A 23,948-nucleotide genomic window follows, 5' to 3' on the forward strand; every position below is an offset into this window, starting at 1 on the left:
AAAATGGAGCACGGAGCAAAATCTGAGTTTTGCACCCTGCCCCCCCATGAGCGGTCGCTGTGATGCTGGAATCCACCCCCGAAGAGCATCACTTTCAATGGTGTTTAGACTAGGGAGCCCAGATTCTCCTTTTAAATCCACCTTAAAGGAAGAATATGGGGTTCCCAGTTAAAACAACATTGAAAGTGATTTGTTTTGGGGTGGATTATCCCCCACCCTGAAACAACATCGCTTTCAATGTTTAAACTGAAGACCTCAGATTCTTCCTTTAAATCCATGCTGAAGGGGGTGGATTTAAAAGAAGAATCTGAGGAAATATGGGGGGTACCTGCTGTCAGGGATGCAATTGTTAAGCTAGCAGCACCAAACTTTCAGTGTATCTTTAGGATACTCTCCTGATGATACCACCCAGGTTTGGTGAATTTTGGTTCAGGGGATCCAAAGTTATGGACTCTCAAAGGTGTAGCCCCCATCTTCTATTAGCTCCCATTGGAAACAATGGGGGATGGGGGCACCCCCTTTGGGAGTCCATAACTTTGGACCCCCTAAACCAAACCTCACCAAACCTGGGTGGTATCATCAGGAGAGTCTCCCAACAAATCCCTGAAATGTTGGTGCTGCTAGTCTAAAACCTGTGCCCCCTGCAGGCAAAAAACCAAAAAACACTTTAAAATACAAAAAATCACCAATGGGGCGGAGCTTCGTGCATGTAATGGGGGGGGTTTGAACCCGAGAACCCCCCCTTACCTACGTCCTTGCTTCTAATCCATTTGTATCCCTCTTTCCTACAATAAGTTCAAGGAAGTGTACTTCTCCCACTTTATCCCTACAACAACCTTGTGAGAAAGCCTGGGCTGAGATAGTCTTCAGGTTACCTACTGAGCTACATAGCACAGTAAGGATTAGACTCAAGGTCTTCCTTGTCCTAGTCTATAAAATATACCATGCTGGGTCACACTGGATCTTTGATTACTATACTCAAAAGCTTGGAGGCACATCCAGTGCCTTCTGATTTCAAATGTCTGAACAGGAGGAACAGCAGGCTTAGGCTATATTGCAATTCCTACAAATTCAAAGGTAGCTTGCCACAAAGTAGTGGCAGGGTCTTGTTGGGGGGTACAGGGCGCTGGACCTACACAGAACAATTTGGTGCATGGTTCTGTAGCTAATATTATCTGTTTGCAGTGACAACCAAAGAGTCAAGGTTCACAATGTGCTAGGTTGTGGAGAAGTATTCCTTAATACAATCAAACCACTTCTCTCAGAACTTCCCAGGCTTCAAGAAGCAGATTTTCTTTTGTTCCCTCTGACTTGCAAAACGAATCTTCTTTTTAAAAAAACCCCACTCAAATAGCATAGGTAGTTCTCTTTTGATTACAAATCCACTGACTTTACATTCCTTGATTCTACAATATTTTATTGTCCACCTCTTGAAAGATTAATTTCCTTACAAGGCATTCTAGCAGTCTTGCAGGCCGTGCAATGATGATCATCAATTTTTTCACCAGCTGGGTAACAAACGCCACCTCTGAGCTCTCAGATCGTTCATGGGCCTGTGGAAAGCACATCATACGACTGTTTAAAGTAAGAAATGGTCCATTCAAATAACAAAAAAACACACAGCTTTTTTACTATAATTCATCCAAGACATAACAGAAACAGAAAGCTGTTACCGTGTTTCCCCGACTATAAGACAGTGTCTTATATTAATTTTTGCTCCCCAAGATGCGCTATGTCTTATTTTCAGGGGATGTCTTATATTTCTGTATTCTGTTCGTCAGGCATGCTTCCAAACAAAAATTTTGCTACGTCTTACTTTTGGGGGATGCCTTATATTTCACACTTCAGCAAAACCTCTACTACGTCTTATTTTCCGGGGATGTCTTATATTCGGGGAAACAGGGTAGCTCATTCTATGCTGCCAGAATAAGAATACTATAATGAAGTATTAAAGTCGTGAAAACATTGTTAATAGCAAAACTATTGGTCACAATGTCATAAAATTAATGTCATAAACTAATCTGAGACACAATCTAACATTGCATATAGCAAATAACAGTTTTACTCAAAATACTTTATAGATCTTTTATAAATCTTTTACTTTATAGATACTTTTAAATTAAATACTTTATAGATAATTTAAAATAAAGATGCAGATATTCTGCCATCCAATGCCAAAATTATAAGACATTTTAGCTTCCACTAAGGGCAACAGTGCAAGATTCTTGGAAAGATTTAGACTGAACCTTATAAACCTAAAAGTAAAAAATATGGTCTTAATCATTCATCCAAATGCATGAGCTTGTTAAACATTATTTTGAGGTGTTAGAGTTAAATATTTAAACATTTAAATATTCAAAACTACTTCTACAATGGACTAGCTTTGTCTAACAGTCAAGATAAATAAGATAATCACACAATGTTACTTTACATCCAAAAATGCATAGGATTAGATCTTTATCTGGACAACATGAAAGGTTCATCAGCAGAAAATACTGTTTCAGTATTAAAAAAATCAAGGCAAATAAAAGTTTAAAATCGTCCCAAAATGATAAGCTCAAGACTATAAAGCCAGATTATAGAATCACAACTATCAAGCACAACGTGTAGCAACCTCTCAGCCATGATATCCACAGAGCACTGCAGCTCAGAGGCATAGCAAAGGGGAAAAGCTCCCAGTTCACTGGTGCGTTCCCCGCCCACATCCCGGAACGCCCTCACCACACCCCGGAACGCCCTCACCACACCCACACAGGGGCACGCGCCTGGTGCATCGTGCACCCCCCTGTCCCCTGGAGCTACGCCTCTGCTGCAGCTGCACAGTCCTTAGTAAGATTGCTGCTGCTTGTTTCTGTCTCTTGAAGAGTAGTCTTCTGGACATCTCTTCAAACGTTTTGTTTAGAAAACATTCCGCCACTACTGAATCATGGATGCATGGATCATCTACCAAATAGCACTCATTTGCCTTTCCTTTGAATGATGCATGCCATCTAAAGTCAATGACAACAAGCCTGTCTGAAGGTTGTTGGTGTCATTTCAGTTTTTCCTCCCACTTCTTGATTGAGGGAGTGAGAATAGTGCAAAGGCTAAGAACTGACGGTAATACCATTTGTTTATTGAAACCAAGCTATTTTCAGTGACACATGTGGCAATGGGCAATTTACAAAGTGATTCCTTTATCTGAAAGACTCATCCGTCTCTAACAGTAACTACTGGGGCATGAAATTAAAATCACTGTCCTCCCCTGGGGTCTAGCAGGACCAACAGCAATAATATTCAAGACACAATTTGATAATCGAGATAATACATAGATACAGAGCAAGCCAACCAAACTCAGAAGACAAGAACTGTTAAATTTGCACTTAAATCATATTAAGAACAGAAATTCATAGTAGAATTTCAGTTTTCAAGATGGCAATACCATGTACTGTGTATACATTTACTAACATCCAGTATGCCAATCTAGTACTTTGTCCACATGGAGAAACAAAATTGAATTTTTTCTTCTTTTTGAAACAGTGTTAACAAGCATATGCATTTTATGTAATCTAGTTAATTTAATGTGATGATTATCACTTATCCAAATCTTTAAATTTTTATGTTGTTTCCATTAATGTACATATGGGTAGTACTTTTTGCTTGAGATAAAAGACTGCACTCAAATGTTTCCATAAAAGAAAATGAAGTCATTTTAAATTTATTTATATTTCATTTAAAAAAAATAAACTAATAAATATAGATGCAATACAATCAATACATTCTTATTAAGGAGTCTGGGACCTTTATTTATTTTTATTTCTTATATTTGATAGGCTGCCCCTCCCCTTCATACCTATGGGTCAGGTTCTCCCAGTACACCCCCAAAGAGCCTCACACTCAGCTGGAAATAATCTTCTAGGTGATCCCTGGCCAGTGCTGACTGTCCTTGATGTCTGTCCTTGACATCCCTGGCCTTTTCAGTGCTGCCCCCCACTTGGTGGAACTCTCTGTATAATGAGACCCGAGTCCTGCAGGATTTGGTTCAGTTTCACAGGACTAGTAGAGATGTTCTGCCAAGCCTATAGTAGAGGGTAGCAACAGCTTATACAACCGCTGGTCCCCTTTTTCCCTCCATCCCCTTGTTCTTGTTGGAACTTCCCTCAAACTCCCTATACCTCCCTCTCTTTAGTCTACATTTTACTATTTTATTCCCACTAGTACCACCATGGTAACTTTACATAATAGTAAATTTTTATCCATATTCAGGGAGAAACCTATTTTAGTCAGGCTTTTTCTAGTATTTTAATGATGAATAGAAATGCAGATTTTGTTTTTTTAATAAATTTATCCTGTATATGATTTTGTTGTTATATTGAAGCGTTGCAAACTGCCCTGAGCCTGATTCTTGCCAGGAAAGAGCAGGGTATAAATTAAATTAAATTAAAAATAATTAGTAATAATATTTGAAACTACTTCACAAAAGGACTATATGCATCACACTATTTAGAAGTTTTTAGAAACACAGGATACAAGGCCAGCCACTTAACAGCTAAAGTGCTTCTACATCCCAGCTATAATTGAAATCAATAGGAGGGACTTTCTGTTTGTCTTACTCCCCCACTGAAATTAAGACTGCTTAATTGCAGCTGGATGATTTTCATTTTTTTTTGCAGACGTTACGTAAATTCTAACTGGAATATATTGTAACCGGCTATGATATTGTGAGGAACTTTCATGACCGGATAATTAGTTAGTTAGTAATTAATGTGGGTAGATGTTATGTTAAATCGCTGCTGCCACTAGATTGATTGATAGGTGTTAGCTGAAATTGTTTAGTTAATACAAATATTATTATTATTAGAGACAGTGGTGAATTCAAGTCCACTTCGGTGGAGAGTTTTCGCCGAGGAATAGGCAGGAAGGGGATAGTAGGTAATGGGGGCCCCACTTAAGGGTCTGGGGATCCCGGTATTAATGGGACGGGGTAGATAGGATGGTAGGCGGTGGCCATATGAGAGAAGGTGGGGGAGAGGTAGATATGCTCGCTCACCTTCTGACCTCCGACCTATCCCGAGGAACGTAGGTGGTAGGGTTCAGAGAGACTCCGCTTCGTCATTGGTGCTGATCAATGCCAGGTCCATAAATAATAAGACCACAGTTCTCCGGGATTTTCTCGGGGACCTGCAGATGGACCTGGCTTGTATCACCGAGACCTGGGTGCGCGAAGGACAGACCATCGCTCTAGGCGAGGTCTCACCCCCAGGTTTCGCGTGCCTGCACCAGTCACGAACACGGGGCCGGGGGGGCGGCGTGGCAATGTTCATCCGTGATGCCATCCCTTTTAGGGCAGCCCCTGTCCCAGAGATCGATGGTCTAGAGCAGGGGTAGGGAACCTTTAACACTCAAAGAGTCATTTGGACCCATTTTCCTCGGGAAAAGAAAACACTTGGGAGCCGCAAATAATTTTTGACATTTAAAATAAAGATAACACTATATATATAGGGGTTTTTTTTTACCTTTTACTCCGCTCATTCTGAGAAGCGCATGGATGCGCCCGCGGGCAAGGATGAAGCCGGCGGCTCGGCCTCACCGGCCACTGGGAAAGCGCCCGCCCCGCTCCAACGGGGCGGGTGAGAGGGGAAGCCCGTGGCGCGGCCCAGCGTTGGCAGTTGGTGCGTTGGCAGTTGGTGCGCCCACCCTGCTGCCTGCAGGGCTGGCAAGGATGGGGCCAGCGGCTTGGCTCGTGGAGCCACAGTGCAAGGGCAGAAGAGCCGCATGCGGCTCTCGAGCCGCAGGTTCCCTACCCCTGGTCTAGAGTGTGTCGGCCTGGAGTGGTTGGCCCAGGAGAGGTTGGCTGTTCTCCTGGTGTACCGGTCGCCTAGCGCACCGGGAGATAGCCTGCCACGGCTGCTGGAGGTGGTGGCGGACTGGGCGTTGCGGTTCCCCAGGCTTATTGTCTTGGGGGACTTCAATGTCCATGTCAACACCGCCTCATGTACAGTGGCTGCGGACCTGGTGTCATCCATGGCGGCACTGGGCCTCTCCTTGGTAAATTCTGGCCCCACTCATGAGGCCGGACACACATTGGACTTGGTCTTCGGGTCGGGGGTTAATATGGTCATATCCTCTATTGATAGAGTGCCATGGTCTGACCATTATGCCCTGAAGGTTCGGATGGACGTGCCACAACACCCTTGTCTAGGCGACGGGCGAATTTTTGTCCGCCCGCGGAGACTTATGGATCCTATTGGTTTCCTGAATGCTCTGCGGGACTCTGAACCCACCGGCACCCTCGATGAGCTAGTGGAGGACTGGAACTCCCGTCTTTCCGATGCCATCGAGGTGATTGCTCCCCGGTGTCCTCTACGCCCCCACTCGCGGCTGGCCCCTTGGTACACTGAGGAGCTACGCCATATGAAGCGGGAACTTAGACGACTAGAGCGAGCGTGGAGGAAAGCTCGTGACGAGGCTGCACGAACATCTTATAGGACGTTTATGAAGGTCTATGAGATGGCGACGAAGGAGGCGAAGAGTGTTTTCTTCTCCTCCTCCCTCGCGTCTGCTAGCTCCCGCCCAGCACAATTGTTTCGCATTATTCGGTCCTTGACCTCATTGTCCGAGGGGTCTACAAATTGTCAATTGGCTATTAGCTGTGAGGCATTTATGAGCTTTTTCGCAGACAAAGTCATGTCGCTCCGCCAAGATCTACCTGCCACCTTAGAGACAATAAGTGAACTGGAGGCTCCCTTGCCGTCTTCCGGCCCTTGTTTGGCCCAGTTCTCCCTGCTCTCGGAAGCCGCTGTTGACAGGGCCCTGGCTGCTGTTAGACCTACTACCTGTCCTCTGGATCCGTGCCCCTCCTGGCTTATTAAAGCGTGCCAGGCAGAGTTACGACCCCACCTGTTGAGTATCATCAATAGCTCCCTTGAGCAAGGAGTTTTTCCTGGTGGGTCGAAGGAGCCAGTGGTCCGCCCACTCTTTAAAAGACCATCGTTAGATCCTGGTGGTGATCTGGCCAATTACCGCCCCGTTTCGAATCTTTCATTTCTGGGGAAGGTAATTGAGAGGGTGGTGTTGGAGCAGCTTCGGGGTTTCCTGGAGGACACATCGGCTTTTGATCCCTTCCAGTCCGGTTTCCGTGCTGGGCATGGGACGGAGACTGTTCTCGTCGCCGTCACAAATCAGCTCCGCTTACAACTAGACCGAGGCGGATCGGCGCTGCTGGTTTTGCTAGATCTAACCGCAGCGTTTGATGTGGTCGATCATGACCTTTTGACCCACCGCCTGGCCGCTTCAGGGGTGCAAGGCACTGTCCTTAAATGGATTGCCTCGTTTCTCCGGGACCGGACGCAGCAAGTGTGGTGTGAGGACCAAGCGTCCCGGAGGTGCTCACTTCATTGTGGGGTGCCTCAGGGAGCGCTGCTGTCCCCGCTATTATTTAACATCTATATGCAACCCCTTGCTCAGTTGGTGCGGAGCTTTGGGCTGACGTGTCACCAATATGCTGATGACACTCAGCTCATTCTGTCGATGGAGGGGGGAGCGGCCGCCGCCCCTGCGGCTCTCCAGCATTGTTTGGTGGCCGTGGCTGGTTGGTTGAAACAGAGCAGGCTGAAACTGAATCCAGCAAAGACGGAGATCCTCTGGCTGGGGCGGGAGGGGGAGGTTAGGGATTTTCAGCCGCCGGTATGGGAGGGGGCTATATTGGCACCAGCCCCCTCTGTCCGCGACCTGGGGGTCCACCTGGATTCGGCTCTTTCTATGGAGACCCAGGTGGCCCATATAACCCGGGTCGCGTTTTACCATCTACGTAAATGGTAAGGGGGCTATATTGGCACCAGCCCCACCTACCTCACAGGGTGTTTGTTGTGAGGGGGGAAGGGCAAGGAGATTGTAAGCCCCTTTGAGTCTCCTACAGGAGAGAAAGGGGGGATATAAATCGAAACTCTTCTTCTTCTTCTACGTCAGGCCCGACGGCTGGCCCCCTTCCTTTCCCAAGCTTACCTGGCCACTGTGGTCCATGCAACGGTCACCTCCAGGCTAGACTATTGCAACTCGCTCTACGCGGGCCTTCCCTTGCGTCTGATTCGGAGACTGAAAATGGTCCAGAATGCAGCGGCTCGTATGCTCACAGGGGGTGCCACGAGAGAACATATTACACCTGTGCTCCGCCGCTTGCACTGGTTACCAATCGAATTCCGAATAATTTTCAAGGTGTTGGTGTTAACCTTTAAGGCCTTGAGCGGCCTGGGACCTCCGTACCTGCGGGACCATCTTACCCCATATGTCCCGAATAGGTCTCTGCGCTCGGCAGAGGCCAATTTACTGGTGATCCCTAGCCCCTCAATGATACGGCTGGCCTCCACCCGGGCCAGCGCCTTTACAGCTCTGGCCCCTGCCTGGTGGAACACTCTTCCATCAGCTGTCCGGGCCCTGCGGGATCTTGCTGAGTTCCGCAGGGCCTGCAAGACTGAGCTGTTCCACCGGGCCTTTGGGGAGACCAGCCGTTGATAAGGGGCCCTCCTTTTCCTTTTCCTCTCCCTCCTTTATAACATCATGGAGATCCTGCCACCCCTTCTCTTTTGGGGTTTTCTGTAGGAATTGATAGCAGGCGCCATCCTGAGTTAATTAATGCTGCATTTTAAATGGGGTAGGGTTTATTTTTATTAGAGCCGTTTTAATCCATATTTATTGTATTTAATCTGATACTGTGCTCTACCTATGTTGTTCACCGCCCTGAGCCCTTCGGGGGAGGGCGGTTTATAAACCCGATAATAAAATAATAATAATAATAATAATAATAATAATAATAATAATAATAATAATATTCTATGGGCCTACATTACTGATCCCTTTCACACTCCTTTAGTTTAAAATGAAACTGCTAATGTTTCTAGAATGAATTCTGATTGATACAAACTTTTTGTTATAAGGAATCTGGGATATTTCCAGTCATAATACGAGACAGGCTACAAAGGGGAATTCAATAAAAATTGTGAGGAAAGGGTGGTGGTTTTTTAGAGCAAAGAAGAAACAGCACAGAAAAGAGAAGCATTTTTGCTTTCCTTCACCAATGTCTAACTATATGAATTTTCTTCATCCTGTCCTTTCAGTACATTAGCAGCTGACCCCTATTACTGTCACTCGCACTACATAATCTTTGTGACTGCTTTTAGGGAGGTGATGAGATTAAGCCATTTTAGAAAAAACAATTAAATACCACCAGGTCCCCCATCCAAACTGTACATCCTGGAACAGAAGATAGGGGAAATAATCCTGTCTGGCATACACTATACTACCAATCTGTGTGCATTTACATAATATTCCAAGTTCAAACAGCTTGATTAGGTCCTTAAAAACTTTTTAAAATAATCTTGCCTTTTACATTTCATTTAAGACTATGAATACAAAGAGCTCCAGAGACCAATGGACCCACAAGGTCATTATAGGCAACTCTGATTGAACAGTTCATCAGGAAAGATGGGTCTGTCTTTAACAAAATCTACAACTTGAAATGCTAGGAACTGAACTGCATGAAGTGCTCTTTTACTGTGTCATGGGCTTCCATCCTAGTTTTAAAGATACAGCCTCCATCATCTAAGGCAGGGGTGGGCAATTATTTTTTCCATGGGGTCGCATAAGAAACAGAAAATATTGTGGAGGGCCGGGCCAAAAGGCAGGGGGGCGAGGCACTTTTGAAAGCGCCGCAGAAGCCGGCAGCCAAGGCTTCTGCGGGGCTTTCAAAGGCGCCTCGCTCCCCAGCAAGGCAGGGGGGCCAGTCAGGGTCATCCGGCGGGCCGGATGTGGCCCGCGGGCCGTATAATGCCCAGGTCTGATCTAAGGGCAGTAAGCCATCTTGCTATAGGTCACAACTTCTCACTCTCTTTCAACTTCAACAACCTTTATTGACATAATAATACAATTCTATCAACAGAGAACCATAGATGAAGTATCAAACGAACTTGTATCCCAGTTTACTGGTTTTGTTTAATGTACAGAGTGTAATCACCCCATTATTTGGAGTGAGGACATTTTTTGTTGTTGTTGCTCAGATGTGAATCAGCTCTCTTGCTTGAACTGACAGAAACTCTCTGGTCTGCCTGCACATGAGTGACACATCTTGTTTACTCCTGCTCTTGTTTACACCTGGTATAGATTTTGTGGAGACTGAACTGTAGTTTATGTGGAAACTGGATTGTGAATACTTCCATATTATAATGCAACGACTTAACTGTATCACTTTCTACTCTTTTCCAACTCAGAGAATTATAGTGGTTTTCATATTGGCCAATGCCCTCACCTGGATAGCCCAGGTTTCTTGTTTGATACATTATACCATGCTATGTAAATACTAAGGAAAAAGTTATTATCCACTGCTGGAGTACTTACATCTTGAAGTAGTTTTTCAAGATTTTCTTGCAACTCATAAAAGTACCGAGAAGTAATAAGTCCTTCACGTGATTTATCCAGACAATCTCTGGCCAACTCAATAACCTGATGATGAATAAAGCTTAGGACCCCATCGGCTAGTTGCAACACATTCTCTGGCACATTAGATGCAATAAACTCAGCCAGACGTTCCTCCATCTGGGCTGTGGCCTAAGAAGTGTAAAAACAATAGTTATGTGCATTTTGCTATCAAGACATATACATATGAAAATCAGCTAATGGCCTTCATTTTTCATTGGCAACATTCCAGAATGTTTGACAAAAACTCATGAACTTGAGTGATATTAGAATTATCAGGTAAAAAGTAAACTGTCTTAGAATGCAAAGAAATAAATTTAACCTTAACTAGAACATGCTAGTTATAATAACCACAGGATGAAATTCTGCACCCAAAGACCAAACTATACCTTATGCTGGAAATTTGTAACTGAATCTCCTGATAATAAAATCTGTACGTTAAGCAGCGTTGAGAGGTTATGAATCTGATTAGTTCAGAGGTGCTTTCCCATTTACCATTCTTTCAGTCTAAATCTCTTTTGGAATACGAAAAGCTTTGGTGGGATGGGATTTTTATTTGAAAAAAAAGAATGGTAGAAAGGTTAAAACCATAAACACCATTGTTCTAATCATACAGACTCTCACCTCTGCTTTAAAGTAAACTTTTTAACATCAGGAAATCCTATCACACATGATGTAGATTGGCTGTTACCTATAGAATTTCATCCTGTGGTTTTTACAGAAAGAATATTCTTGTTAAATTTAAATCATCATCTAAATGAGACTGGCACTACTGGGTCAGTTAAATTTGACCACCACCCCATAAAGTATAAAATGGGAAGATGTCCACAAGTGCAATCCTAAACAGAGTTATACCTTTTATTTATTTATTTTTTAATTTATTTAATATACCGCCCCATCCCCGAAGGGCTCTGGGCGGTGTACAACATAAAATCATATATAAAATCATCAAAATACAACTTCTATAAATAGAATAAAAAGCAGCAGTTATTTCCCAAGATCGGCATCTCACTTAAACTCAGTCCTCCTGGAAGGAAGGGGGTCTTGATGATAGTAAAGACCCATGGATCCCAAGGATAAACCCCGATGGTATTGGGGACCCATGGAATGGGGGGGCACACACACTCAGCGGCTGGTCTCTCCAAAGGCCCGGTGGAACAACTCAGTCTTACAGGCCCTGTTGAAATCGCCAAGGTCCCACAGGGCCCGGACAGCTGGAGGGAGAGTGTTCCACCAGGCAGGGGCCAGAGCCGTAAAGGCCCTGGCCCGAGTGGAGGCCAGCCGCATCATTGAGAGGCCAGGGATCTCCAGTAAGTTGGCCTCTGCCGAATGCAGAGGTCGAGTTGGGACATATGGGGTAATGCGGTCCCAAATAACCATTTTAAAGTCTCAAATATGGACTTTAGAGCTTAATGAAGAATTCAGCACCACGTAATTACTAAATGTGGGCAGATCGCCTGGCCTAAGGTCACCCAGCGGGAATGTAGGAGCGGGGAAACAAATCTAGTGCACTAGAGAAGAGTCCACCACTCTCAACCGCTACACCACGCTGGCTAGGGAGACGTGACTCTTGAAGCTTTTACCCTGGAAATGTTGATGGTCTTTAAGGTGCTACTCGACTCAAACCTTGATCTTCTACTGTAGACCAACATGTCTGCCTACTTGAACTTATCTTCTGAACAGAATCTGCCTTTGGACCCAAGGGGTCCTTTCTAATCCCACTCACTTCAACTGAAGGGTATAAACAGTTTAGGATTGCTCTGCCAATCAAAGGACTATCGAATACAATTTAGTCCTATGAAAGCAAATTAAAATTTGGAAGGCTGCACAATGGATGTGTTTCAAGTAGGTGAACCCAAGAACTCATACTAAAGATTACCTACAAAAGCTTTCTCACATTTACTAGCTAAGTAATATAGTAGAAAACTGACAGGTAAGAACCAGATCAGCTCAAGGAAACAATAGGCTAAAATGATATAGAAATGCACATTCAATGTAATGACCTTTAATCATATATAGATCAGCATGCTAACTTATGCATTTACCCTTAAAACCAAAAAGAATAGAAACACTAAAAATCAAGTTTCTCACAAACTTATGTCAATTTCCCTCTGAATTTTTATAAAACTATTATTTTAAGCATTAGCAGCAGAAATTTAACAATACTGATTTTTAAAAATTGAGAAGCAGAGATGATTATACTACTAGTGTTCATTCTCTGTAGGTTAATTTCCATTTTAGATAACCAGACTCTTCTTTAAGAAACTGAAGTATAATGAACTGCTATGACATCAAATATAGGCTCATTCCAGGGACATAGGTAAGGGGGGGGTTCAAACCCATTACATGTCCCTCGGGTTCAAACCCATTACATGTCCAGCTTGCTTGAAACAATGCATGGAATGGAACAACTGGAAAGCCCTCAGTCACCAAACCCATTAAAAATCTATACCTAGGTCACTGGCTCATTCAACACAAAACCATTCCCTATCTCTCCAGCCTGCTTTGCAAAATTCCAAAGTCATTCTCTCTGTGAAAAATGTAAATAGGATGCTTGTGTTTCTGGATTACAGACAAATGAAAATGCCAAGGATCTGTTGTATTAAATGCCTGCATTGGCATTGCTGATCCTTTAAGATGACCGAGACAAAAGGGGAAGTCAAAACAGTTCACAGGCAAATTACAAGTGAATAGTTGGCTGCTGCCAGGCAGATTAGAAGCCCAGGGTGAGAGGTGGAGAAACACAAGATAGGTTTCAATTGCAAGCAACTTTGGCCTAGCACCTTTGTTATTGGGAAACACGCAAAAGGCCATGAAGAAATAAACTAGGATGTCTAGATTTGTACATCATTCAAGACCATAGTTTAGATTACCTGTGATTAATAAACCATCTTCTAACCATATTTTCAGATTATGGTTTGAGGTACGTTAACAATACTTAATGGAGTGGTTAAGTTCAATCAGTTTACCACAGTTAGTGTAATTAAGCCAATATTTTATGTGATGTCTGAAACAAGCCACAGAATATTTGAATTACAGATAAACTGTGTCCTGTGATTTTAGTGCTCCACTTAAAAGATTCAAAAAAGTGTCTCTTACCTTTGGAAATCTTTCTTTGTATACATGGTTCATCATTACTATTTCACTATCAAAGGACACTGGAGAACGGCCAGGACTGAAATAAAGTTTAAAAAATTTAAATCTAGTGCAAATAACAGAAAGACTGATGCATAACCAATTACCATAGCAACAATAGTAATATAATTAATATATATTAATATAATTATACTTTGATAATTTATGCAAATTTGTTGTTCACAGAATTCAGCATTACTGTTGATCCCAATAACAGCTACACACTTTTAAAAGAAAATACCAATATAGAACAGAACAGAATTGTATTATTACGGTCAAATATATGTAGACATTAATTGTTATTAGCAATTTTTTCTCTCTCAATCTAGTGTATGCAAACAAACGTACTACTGATGTGTGGATGCCTGCAGATATTTGGAAGCACACATACAACCTTCACTCGAACCAGCGCAGGGGTCTGCAACCTGCGGCTCTCCAGATGTTCATGGACTACAATTTCCATCAGCCAATTGGCCATGCTGGCAGGGGCTGATGTGATTTGTAGTCCATGAACATCTGAAGAGCCGCAGGTTGCAGACTCCTGAGTAGGGGAAAGGATGGGTACTAACTAGGTTTCAGTTGAGATGAAAGGACCAATAAGGAACAACTGAACAGCAGTGTCCTTTGCTCAATCATATTGCACTGTCAGTGTTTAACAGTTGTCAAATGGTTACGTGCCAGAATACATGGAACATAAAGTAACTTAATTTGAGCTGTCTTGGGCATGGTGCCTGCTGGAATGAACTCTGTGTCCTCACTCCTGAGGCAGCATAGCCTGCTAGTGAGCTCTGATGAACCTGTAATTGGAAAGTGGTTGGAATCTTGCAAGCAACCAGCAGTAAGGACTCCATTCATGCCTGTAGAAAAGAACTTAACATGACTATCCCTGCAAACCACCTTGGGTATTTTTTTAAAAAAGGCATAGAAAGAAACAGAATTTGGCATGACTATTGCTGCAATCTGCTTTGGGTATTTTTTTAGAAAAACGTGTTTAAATAGAAAGAAACTTTTAAAATCTTGTCTTTTTGTGTGTGCACAAATTGAAGCCAATTAACAAAAACAAGCTGTAAGTGGTTAAACTCTTTTTTCCCTGGACCATATGCAATAGTCAAACAGTCATTTGATTTCCTCCCTATAAAATTACATATCATTCCTATTTGTGATTAACTCGTACAACCATCACTTGCAAGTGACAATCTATACTTACAATGGAAACTACCCTTGTATTGGAGATTTGTAATATATCTGGTCATTGACTGTAAATAAAGTCTTGTTCTTCTACCCTTGTATAAAGTGGCTGTCATGGACACACATTCAATATTGCATACATTTAACATAAAACTCCTTTGAAACACAGATATTCCACAGAATCTCCCTGCTGCTTAAAAGTTGGGAAAAAACAAATTACTAATGACATATATTTGTCTAGTGTGATTTAAAAAAATTATTGGCAACATTTAACATCTCCAAAATGGTTTGACACAGGAGTCTATAGGGAACACCAAACATGTAGGAGACCACTGAGTATGACATTAGTAGATACAAAACCTGGATTACAGGCCAACACCACAAGAAATAGATAGAAATCAAACATACTTGAATAACTGCAGCAAATTTGTGCTAATTTTTTTCCAAATTCTTTTAAACATGCTGCATGTTTAACATATTGCAAAATTATAATTTATTAACAAATATACTTCATGTAAAAAACAAAAAAGGCAATGATGAAGTACTAACACAACTTATACATTTTTCTTGAAGGGTAAAATATTTCATCTCAGGAGGAGAGATCACACTTACTGGTTTCATTAGCTAGGCACTTAGTATATGAAATATTGTTACCTTGCTTTATACATACAATTTAATGGAACCAATATTTGCACGATAGTTATACTATACATTAAAAAATCCAAAGGCCTTTGCGTTAAATCATTTAAAGCTGCGTGTGGAATTTTCACAGGAGAAAACTGTCTAAATATTTGAATGGAGTTATATTTGTCTGTTACCTAGATACCATACCCCCAGACTGTTACCAAATAATAGCCATAGAGGCATGGTCCCCCCCCCCCTTTCATGGCCCTCTACCCCATGGCCCTCTACATCTGGGACCTGCCATTCCTCCCTCTTGGGGAGAGGATTTTGAATATGGAGCTGCTGGACGCCATTTATATTTATTATTGTATTTTTATTGTATTTTATTGTATTGTATTTATAAGATTTAGCTTTTACTGTTTTATCGATGCTTTTAAAGATTTAGCCATTTTATGTTATGTTATGTTTGTTGTTGTGCACCGCCCGGAGCCCCTAAGGGATGGGGCGGTATAAAAATCTAATAAATAAATAAATAAATAAATAAATAAATAATGCAAATAAAACAACAACATGATCCCTTCTTGCAAAATTCAGAAAGAAGAAAACACTAGCTATCTGTATATAAGAATGCAAGCACATCTCCTTAATAACTTTCTGAGATTAATCAGCAGAGTATATTTATTTGCCCACTAATCAATTATCATTATGGAAAAATTATCTCTGTGAAATTAAGTTCCTGGAACTGTAAAGAGCACAAAGTCAACACATAAATTTAATTTTCTGCCAGCTGCAGTGCAGATTTGTTTATTTACATTTGATACTGCATGATAAAAGATATAATCCTATTCAAAGGATTCCTTTGAAAACAGTAGCATGGAAAATAGACTAAATTAGACAAGGCTGTTTCCTAATATGTTTTGGTTTTTCAGATCCTCAGTTGCCTTCATTGAGTGAAGAGCTCCAAGCAGACCTTTATAAATTAGGTGAGTGGACTAAGAAATGGCAAATGCAGTTCAAGATCAGGTGAGTATAATCCATATTTCCCCCAATTCCCTTTATCTATTTGATACCTTGCCTCTCAACACTGCTTATATCCTAGGACTGTGTGTTCTGCTACTATGATTATTGAGTGTTGGTGTACCCCTATTATCCCTTTAAAAAACTGTTAAACTTTATTTGCTCTCCTGTGGATTTCTTGCAAAAACTGACTTCAGCACACATAGGCAACAAGGATCTCAAGCTTGCCCAACCTTTTGCTCTTGCTAATTCATCCACTCTAAAAGGGACAGACTCCCACCATTTCAGGTATACTGAATCTTAGCTGAAAGCTTGTATTTTCAGGGTTTGATACTTAAATAAAGGAGGAGTTTATCCATTGTAAGGTGTACCATTTTACACCACAGAGGTTCTCATGGGACAGTATCAAAGGCAGCTTTAAAGTCAACAAATGCCACATAGAGGGTACCTTAGCAGAATGGACATGCTTTTCAATAAGAGAGCCTAAAATTGAACAATGGTCCATTGTTGACCTACCATGTCTAAAGTCCACCTGTGTCTGCTCTAAATAGCCCTCCTGGTCCACCCATATAAATAATTGTAAACAAAAATGTCTGGTGTACAGTTTGCTAATAACATTCGGCAGACTGATTGATCTACAGCTTGATGGATCAATTTTACAGCCTTCCTTAAAGACTGGTACAATAACTAACAAACCCCAATCTTTTGTTATTTGATCTGTTCTTTCGATATATGAGAAAAGAGCTGCCAATATCGGGACCCACCAGTCTAGGTGTAATTTCAGACAATCCGCAGAAATAAAATCACTGTGTGGAGCTTTTTCCACTGTAGCTGTGTAGATGCCACATTTCAGCTGATTTATTAACTATTTAATTGCATGGGTTGTTACTGGTAGCCAATGAGGGGTGGAGTCAAGATCAATATTAACAGGAGGAGAGTTAAAGAAAAGGGGAATGCTGTATGGCTCCACTTTACTCACTTCACACAATGCCACTACTTCAATTACTGTGTTGCAGCAACTAATCATAGAAACAGGCCTGAGCAAATTTTCTTATAAGTATATGACAATAAGCAACTAAGTGAAAAGGTCACCTAAGGCTGCGAGATCGGGGGCGCATGGCTGGAGAATGCCGTCCTTCCTCATCAGTGATGCTCTCAGTGCTGAAATGCTTTGTCAGGAAATGAAGTTCATCTGCTGTTGGCTGAAAGGGCAATTGGTGTAGCTTCTCCTGAGATGAGCATGATGACTAAGAACAAATTGTATACAAGACAAATTCAAACATGTGGCTCACAATTCTACACACAACTTTTTTTAACTTGATGATGAAAGAAAAATATTTAGCATTTCTAACTTTTCTTGATTCACTCAGCTACTGAAAGAAATAGATGAGGAACTTTGGAGAGCAAATGCCTTTAACTGGAACTATATATGAAATATATGCAATGTGGAAAGGTGTGTGCATAGGAGTAACTAATTTTAAATTATCCCACCTTGTACATGATGGTCAATTTTGTCATACAATGAAACAAAAGAAAGGAAGATAAATATATCCCCAGATTTTTTCAATATTTACAGAAGTAGAATAATAGTGGTATCTGACAGAATCACAATGTTTAAGGAAGAATAATAGTCATTGTGTTGTGTTAATGTACTGGAATTACAAATTTGTACTTTTTGGTACATGTATAGGTTTCTTAACAATTTTAAGAACAACCAAAATGGAAATAGTTTGAAAACTGGAACTACATATAACAGATGCCTTTAGACATTATACATTATATGACAAGAACTAGCTAAAAACATCAGTATCATGCTCTTCCTTCCCTATCATTCAGCTCTGAAATGGTACACCAGTAAGTTTCCAATAAACCATGTGTTCTGATGTTCCAGCTCTGCACTGTAAGAAACTAGTATGCTTACTCACAAGGTTTCTAAATCACAGTTAAGAAACAAGAAACAAACCACAGGTTGATAAGTGCTTGATTTGGGTATTGGAACATAGTGCAGCTTACAGAATACTTACTGATTTCTTGCTCCAACCAGACTAAGTGCCCCATGCTTTTAAACAGTTCTACTCCGCTTTGTTTCCTTCTCATGCCTGCCAGTTTCATTACTCACCTGGTTCTCCCAACATGTGCTGTCTTTTTTGATTGGAGGAGAGGGAGTCCATGATATCTCAAGAAGGAGGAGCACACAAACATTGCTGTTCTCTTCTTAAACTCCCTGTTTTTAACCCCCCTCCAAATTTGTTTTTAACAATATTTTGATTGTTTTGCACAGGACACTATTCATGGCTATTAGTTATACAGATATACAAAGAAATGCAAACTCCATCAACTAAAGGAATTAAAAAGAATGAAAGCTAGTTTTTTAACAATGGGGAAAACTTACTGAAACAGTTGAACTAGGAGTGTTTGTTCCATATCCAGATGAAGGAAGAGAAGCCAGGGACCACCGACGACCATCTGTCCTAGAGAGAGATTAGAACAATATTACTTAGACTAAGTAAACTGATTTACTCTACTTTGGGGCAATGGGATGCAGCAATTTATGGAGCTGGTGGGCTGACTTGAGACACTCCCTACCAGTCTAGCCCAAATGGCTTTTGACTGGCTATGAGTCAGTGGTAACTATTCTGTAGTTAGGATCTGGCCTGACAGCCTTAACACACTTAAAAATAAACATGAAACATTATGTATAGTTTCTCTATTCTATACATATTTTCATTAGTTGGACAAAATTTTGGAATCTCTTGTAATGCCAGCCAGATGCAGTCATAAGAAGATAAATGGATATCACTAGATAAGAAACATACTCTGCTAAAGGTTTGTTAAATTCACAAAACATTTCACTGACTATGAAGCCTATTTTGGACATTTCAACCATCTTTTGGTAACTGAGCTGGCCATGAGATTCCAATCATTTGACATTCCTTTCTTCTATGATTTACTGAACAAAGACCAGAACAATGACCTATTGTCTGCCACATTTAAACAAAGTAGGTATCAAAATTAATATGTTAAATTCACACAAATATGTATTTCATAGGAAATCCAGGATATTCTACCTCTGACAGCCCACGAAGTTATCTTAACGGGATAGGTGCCCTGAGCTGGTAGCCACCCCCAACCTCCAGGGTGGGAGCTGCTGCCCAGGACTTGAGCTGCCCGACCCCCAGCACAGCTCCTGGTCCTCCACAACATGTGCGGGCCTTACCTTGTGCCACTGCCTGAGCCACATACAGAGGAGCACAACAGAGCCAAGGTCCAGGAACTGGCAGGTGAGGTGGAGGGCAGCTCGGGGCTGCACACAACACAGCAGCAGACTGACAACGTGGCAGGGAATTCCCTGCCTCACAGAGAGGAGGGCGAGGCAGGTCAGAGTCCATCCCGCCCCCACCAACCAGGCCGCAGCGCCCTCACTGGGGAGGAAGGGGGCTGGGGGTAGATGAGGGAGGGGGCAGAGAACAGCACCAAGGGTCAGGGGAGACAGCCAATACAGCCAAGGAAGGGTGGCCTTGAGCTTGACCCCAAAGCCACGACTGGTGGAGGGGTCTGGGAAAGTGGGTGAACAGCTATATAAGGAGGGGGGAGACTCAAGCCAAAGAGGAAGTCTGATCACCAGTTCTCAAAGTTGTGAAACTGTGTTGATCATGAGGGAAAGGCAGCAGGTGAGTCCTCCTCCCCCACTTCTGAGGCAGAGCCAAAGGCCCTGTCACTGGAGAATCCTGCCAAAGGGCAGGCGCAGGAAGGTATTTTTAAAGACACTTATCCCTAACTGTTTTGCAATGCGAGGTTATGAAATTCTACTTAATACAGTTAGGGTTTATTTGAACAAAAGCTTTGTAGGTCATACGCACATCAAGTATTTGCATTTGGGTCTTTGGGTCTTCAGCTCATGCAGTAACCATTATATCAGCATGAGCTATGCAGAATGCATGAACCAATCTGCAATCCCACACCATACCATAGCCAGCTTGTAGACCAAAAATGGTTTTTCAGACTTGTATACGCAACTCAACTTTAACAGATAAGTCAGATGCAGTATCTCAGCTCTGTGGTTTTAATGACTTTTGTTAGGTTAAAGTGTCTGAACATAAAGTTATGGCAAATAACTATGCATGCAGCCTTTGAGGAATAAAATAATACCCAGTATCATAAATTATCATCAGCAAAACAACATTACATTAAATATGCCGAGGTATTAGTGGTTTGACATTGCATGCCACTGACTTTTGGAGATCTGTGACATTTTTGCTTGCCTATGATTAAACTCACAGATTGAACTCACAGAAAATGAAAGACAGTATTTAGTTAACCTTTTTCAAGACTTCTGTTAGAATCATTATCTTCATTGACCTTGACCTCACAAAAGAAAAGCAGGTATAACAGTTTAAGAGGCAATCTTATTCCATTTATTAGATTTAGAAAAACACCTTGCATTTTTAGTCCAACATATCCTTTAGAATTAGGGAAAGAAACACCATCAGTATTTAATAAACACAACCGTCATGCTTCATGCACAAGATCACAAATATTTAAGCTATGTTACAAAATACATGCTGCGGTTAAAGCCCCATGTAGGATTTTCAGAATGCTGATTGTACACTACCCTAATAAGTCAAACCTACTGCACGTTAAATTGCCATTTGGTTTACAGTGGACAGCCTTATTAGAGTTTTCCAATAAAATTAATATCGGCAAAATGAAACAATATATGCCAATTTTCTACAAAGGAGATATATAAAAATATTTGAACATTGCTAAACAGTAGCTTCTTCCTGGCATTTGTACATTTCAAAGAGAACTCAGATCTTAAGGATATTTCCAGAACTGATGGCATTTTGAATGGCAGTTTACCACAACAGGATTTTCTAACTTTAGGGGCTACTTCTCACAACAGATTTGTCACAAGGAGGCCAATTAAGTCTGCTTCTGCAATGGAAGCTGCTTTTTATGACAAACTGATTCAGGACCCCAGATTATAACATAGATTGATCCAATGCCTCCCTACCCCCAAATATGGCAACATGATGATCAACTATTCACAGATGCCAGTAAATACAACGAATGAAGAACCCAGAAGCAGAGGTGTAGCTGGGCCAGAGTGCGCCCAGTGTGCCCCCACCCCCACCCCATCCCTTACCTTAGTGCAGGCTGGAGAAGCAGCCTGTTCCCTTCAGGCTGAAAGCGGCCTTGTGGGAACTACATTTCCCATGAGACCCTGTGGCTCGCAAGGTCTTCTGGGAAGTGTAGTTCCCACCAGGCCGTTTTCAGCCTGAAGGAAACAGGCTGCTTCTCCACCCTGCACTGTTTGATGAAGGTAAGTGTGTGAGGCGGTGCTGTGGGGGGGGGGGGCAGGAAGGAGGTGCCGTGGGGGCGATTTTCCACCCCTCCATTTTTTTCCCATCCTTTCAGTTATCTCCTGGCTACCACAATAGAGTGGCTGCTAAAACTGGATACAATATCTGAGTTTAGAGATAACCAACACAAAGCCCTGAAGCATCTTGTATCTTTTAATATAACTCTTCTCGGAATAGGATTATCTCTGTGATTATTAAAAGTGTCATACAGTCCTTAAGGGCAAGCCTCAAATTGGGAGGAAACTTCAGAAGTTCAGTGAGGAAACAAGGAGCACTTGGGATTTTAAGAAGCCCCTTCTCACCACTTGAAATTGTTTCTCAGAATCAATTGAGAACTGTTTTATAGTGTTCAAAACGCCATGAAGAAAAAAAATCCCAGCTTTCCTCCCCAGGCCTTTAAAGTGACATACAGGCTCCCCACCCAGTATTCGTCTTTAGAGGAAGGCTTATTGAATGTTAAAAGCAGAAGTCTCTCATATTAATTGATAAAGTGTAATAATTTATGCCTAAATGGGGCTATGACAACACACAGGCTCACTAAGAATGTAGCATTCAAAAAATATCATGCAAAAACATCCATTTTACATACAACACAATATGCATGTGCTTTAGAGTTACCTGTCTGTTCTGTGTCCATGGCTATATACAAAGAAGACATAGTACCAGTGATAAACACCAGGAGAAAAATATATTATAAACAAATTATTCAAGTAAATTTTTCTGATTGTAGCAACATTTTATTTTTATAGTTTGATAACTACACATCACTCCTCTCAAGTAGGATAAAAAAGTGCAGTTCTTTCAAAACACATGGTTGGATCCAGCACACATTAGTGAGAGGTGTTGGCAGATCTTTGCTGCATTGCTCTCTTAGCAGTAGTCCCCTCTGACCCTGTAAAAGTTGATTTCCAGAGTAACGGAACCTAAGTCAGGGGCTGCACTGAAACAAGGAGACCAAATTACCTCTCCTCCTTCTCCTATCTGTTCCCATCAGTCACACAATCAAAACTGTAGGGATCCAGATCAGAGCCTCCTCTGTCAAACTCAGTGGCTGTGGAAAAGATATACAAGGGCCAGGCTGTTTAGGGCTTTGAAAATAATGCCAACACCCTAAACCAGGAGGCTAACGGATAGTCCACAAAAATAAGAATGATTAACGGCAATAAGCACTCTGAAATCCATTTTCACAAAAACATATTAATGGTGAAATATTTAATCAGATGTGTTAGAAAAAGGGATGTGGAAAGGTTTCAGGACTACAAAGAAGGTGAATATTATTACATTGGGCAATTGTGATAGGGGAGGGGGAGAGAACAGTACAAGTTTTTCTGCAAGTGAAAGACAGAAAATGACCACTGGAAACACTATGCAAAGGATTATGGGGCTCACATGGACAAAAGCCAATTGGGATTAGAGCTGAAGTGAAGTGGGGAGTTGAGTGAGATCTTGTAGAAGTCCTGATAAGATTCAAACCACTGACTTCCACTAGAAGCAACTCCTAAAAACACAGAAAGCTATTAGAGTTTGTAATCTGAGTCCCGATCAACTCAAGATTAACCTGGATTAACCTTTTTAATCACTATTTAATAAAATTATTTAATTTAGTAAGATTAACTGTTACTTGACACATCTGAGCCCAGTGAGGAACAGGTACACCTCACTCCCCAACTTCATGTGGCGTCTGGGGGAAGAGTGAGCCACTGAGCTTGCCCTGGATGCCTTCTTAGGCAATTTCACCTCTGTTTCTACCTCCTCTAAAAATAGCCTTTACAGTGGCTGGAAATACATGCTATATCTGATTTCTTTTTAAATTATATGATGTGACTCTATCAAAAATTTGCACTGTGGCTTTTAAAAACTGTACTCCATTGGGCTTGGGGATTCCAATTAAACTTGAGTTAAATGGCTGATTTTCATTATTTTCTTCAAAATCCAAACCATCAAGGGACCTTTTCCCTGGCCACATTCAATGCCTTGCCATCTGCTCTCCTCTAAGGAACATTCCAAAATGTTGCTTATGTACAATGCTCCTGTAAGCTGGGCTGCCACAAAACTGTACAGCACACTTTCTTCTATTGCCCATTCTGCAATGAAATTCGAGTGAAGTATATACCCATTCTAAGACAGAGACTCAAAGTTTTCTCCAGCTCAACCTGACTTCCTAGGGGACAATTC

At 41.7% G+C, this 23,948-nt stretch overlaps 1 protein-coding gene across 8 annotated transcripts in view; it reads right to left on the reverse strand.

Moving 5' to 3' along the window:
- The window catches only part of MAST2 (microtubule associated serine/threonine kinase 2), a 210,181-nt gene that overhangs the window by 45,307 nt on the left and 140,926 nt on the right, over window positions 1-23,948 (reverse strand). For 7 of the 8 annotated variants that reach the window (XM_048498669.1, XM_048498671.1, XM_048498674.1 and 4 more), the window contains 6 exons: window positions 22,392-22,412; window positions 18,803-18,881; window positions 17,503-17,657; window positions 13,546-13,621; window positions 10,369-10,578; window positions 1,452-1,553 (listed from right to left, as the gene is read on the reverse strand). In XM_048498669.1, coding sequence (XP_048354626.1) covers window positions 1,452-1,553; window positions 10,369-10,578; window positions 13,546-13,621; window positions 17,503-17,657; window positions 18,803-18,881; window positions 22,392-22,412 — 643 coding nt within the window. The remainder of the gene's footprint in view (window positions 1-1,451; window positions 1,554-10,368; window positions 10,579-13,545; window positions 13,622-17,502; window positions 17,658-18,802; window positions 18,882-22,391; window positions 22,413-23,948) is intronic. The other variant, XM_048498672.1, reaches the window with a different exon arrangement.

The sequence above is a fragment of the Sphaerodactylus townsendi genome, linkage group LG05 (assembly GCF_021028975.2).
Source record: "Sphaerodactylus townsendi isolate TG3544 linkage group LG05, MPM_Stown_v2.3, whole genome shotgun sequence".
NCBI lineage: Eukaryota > Metazoa > Chordata > Lepidosauria > Squamata > Sphaerodactylidae > Sphaerodactylus > Sphaerodactylus townsendi.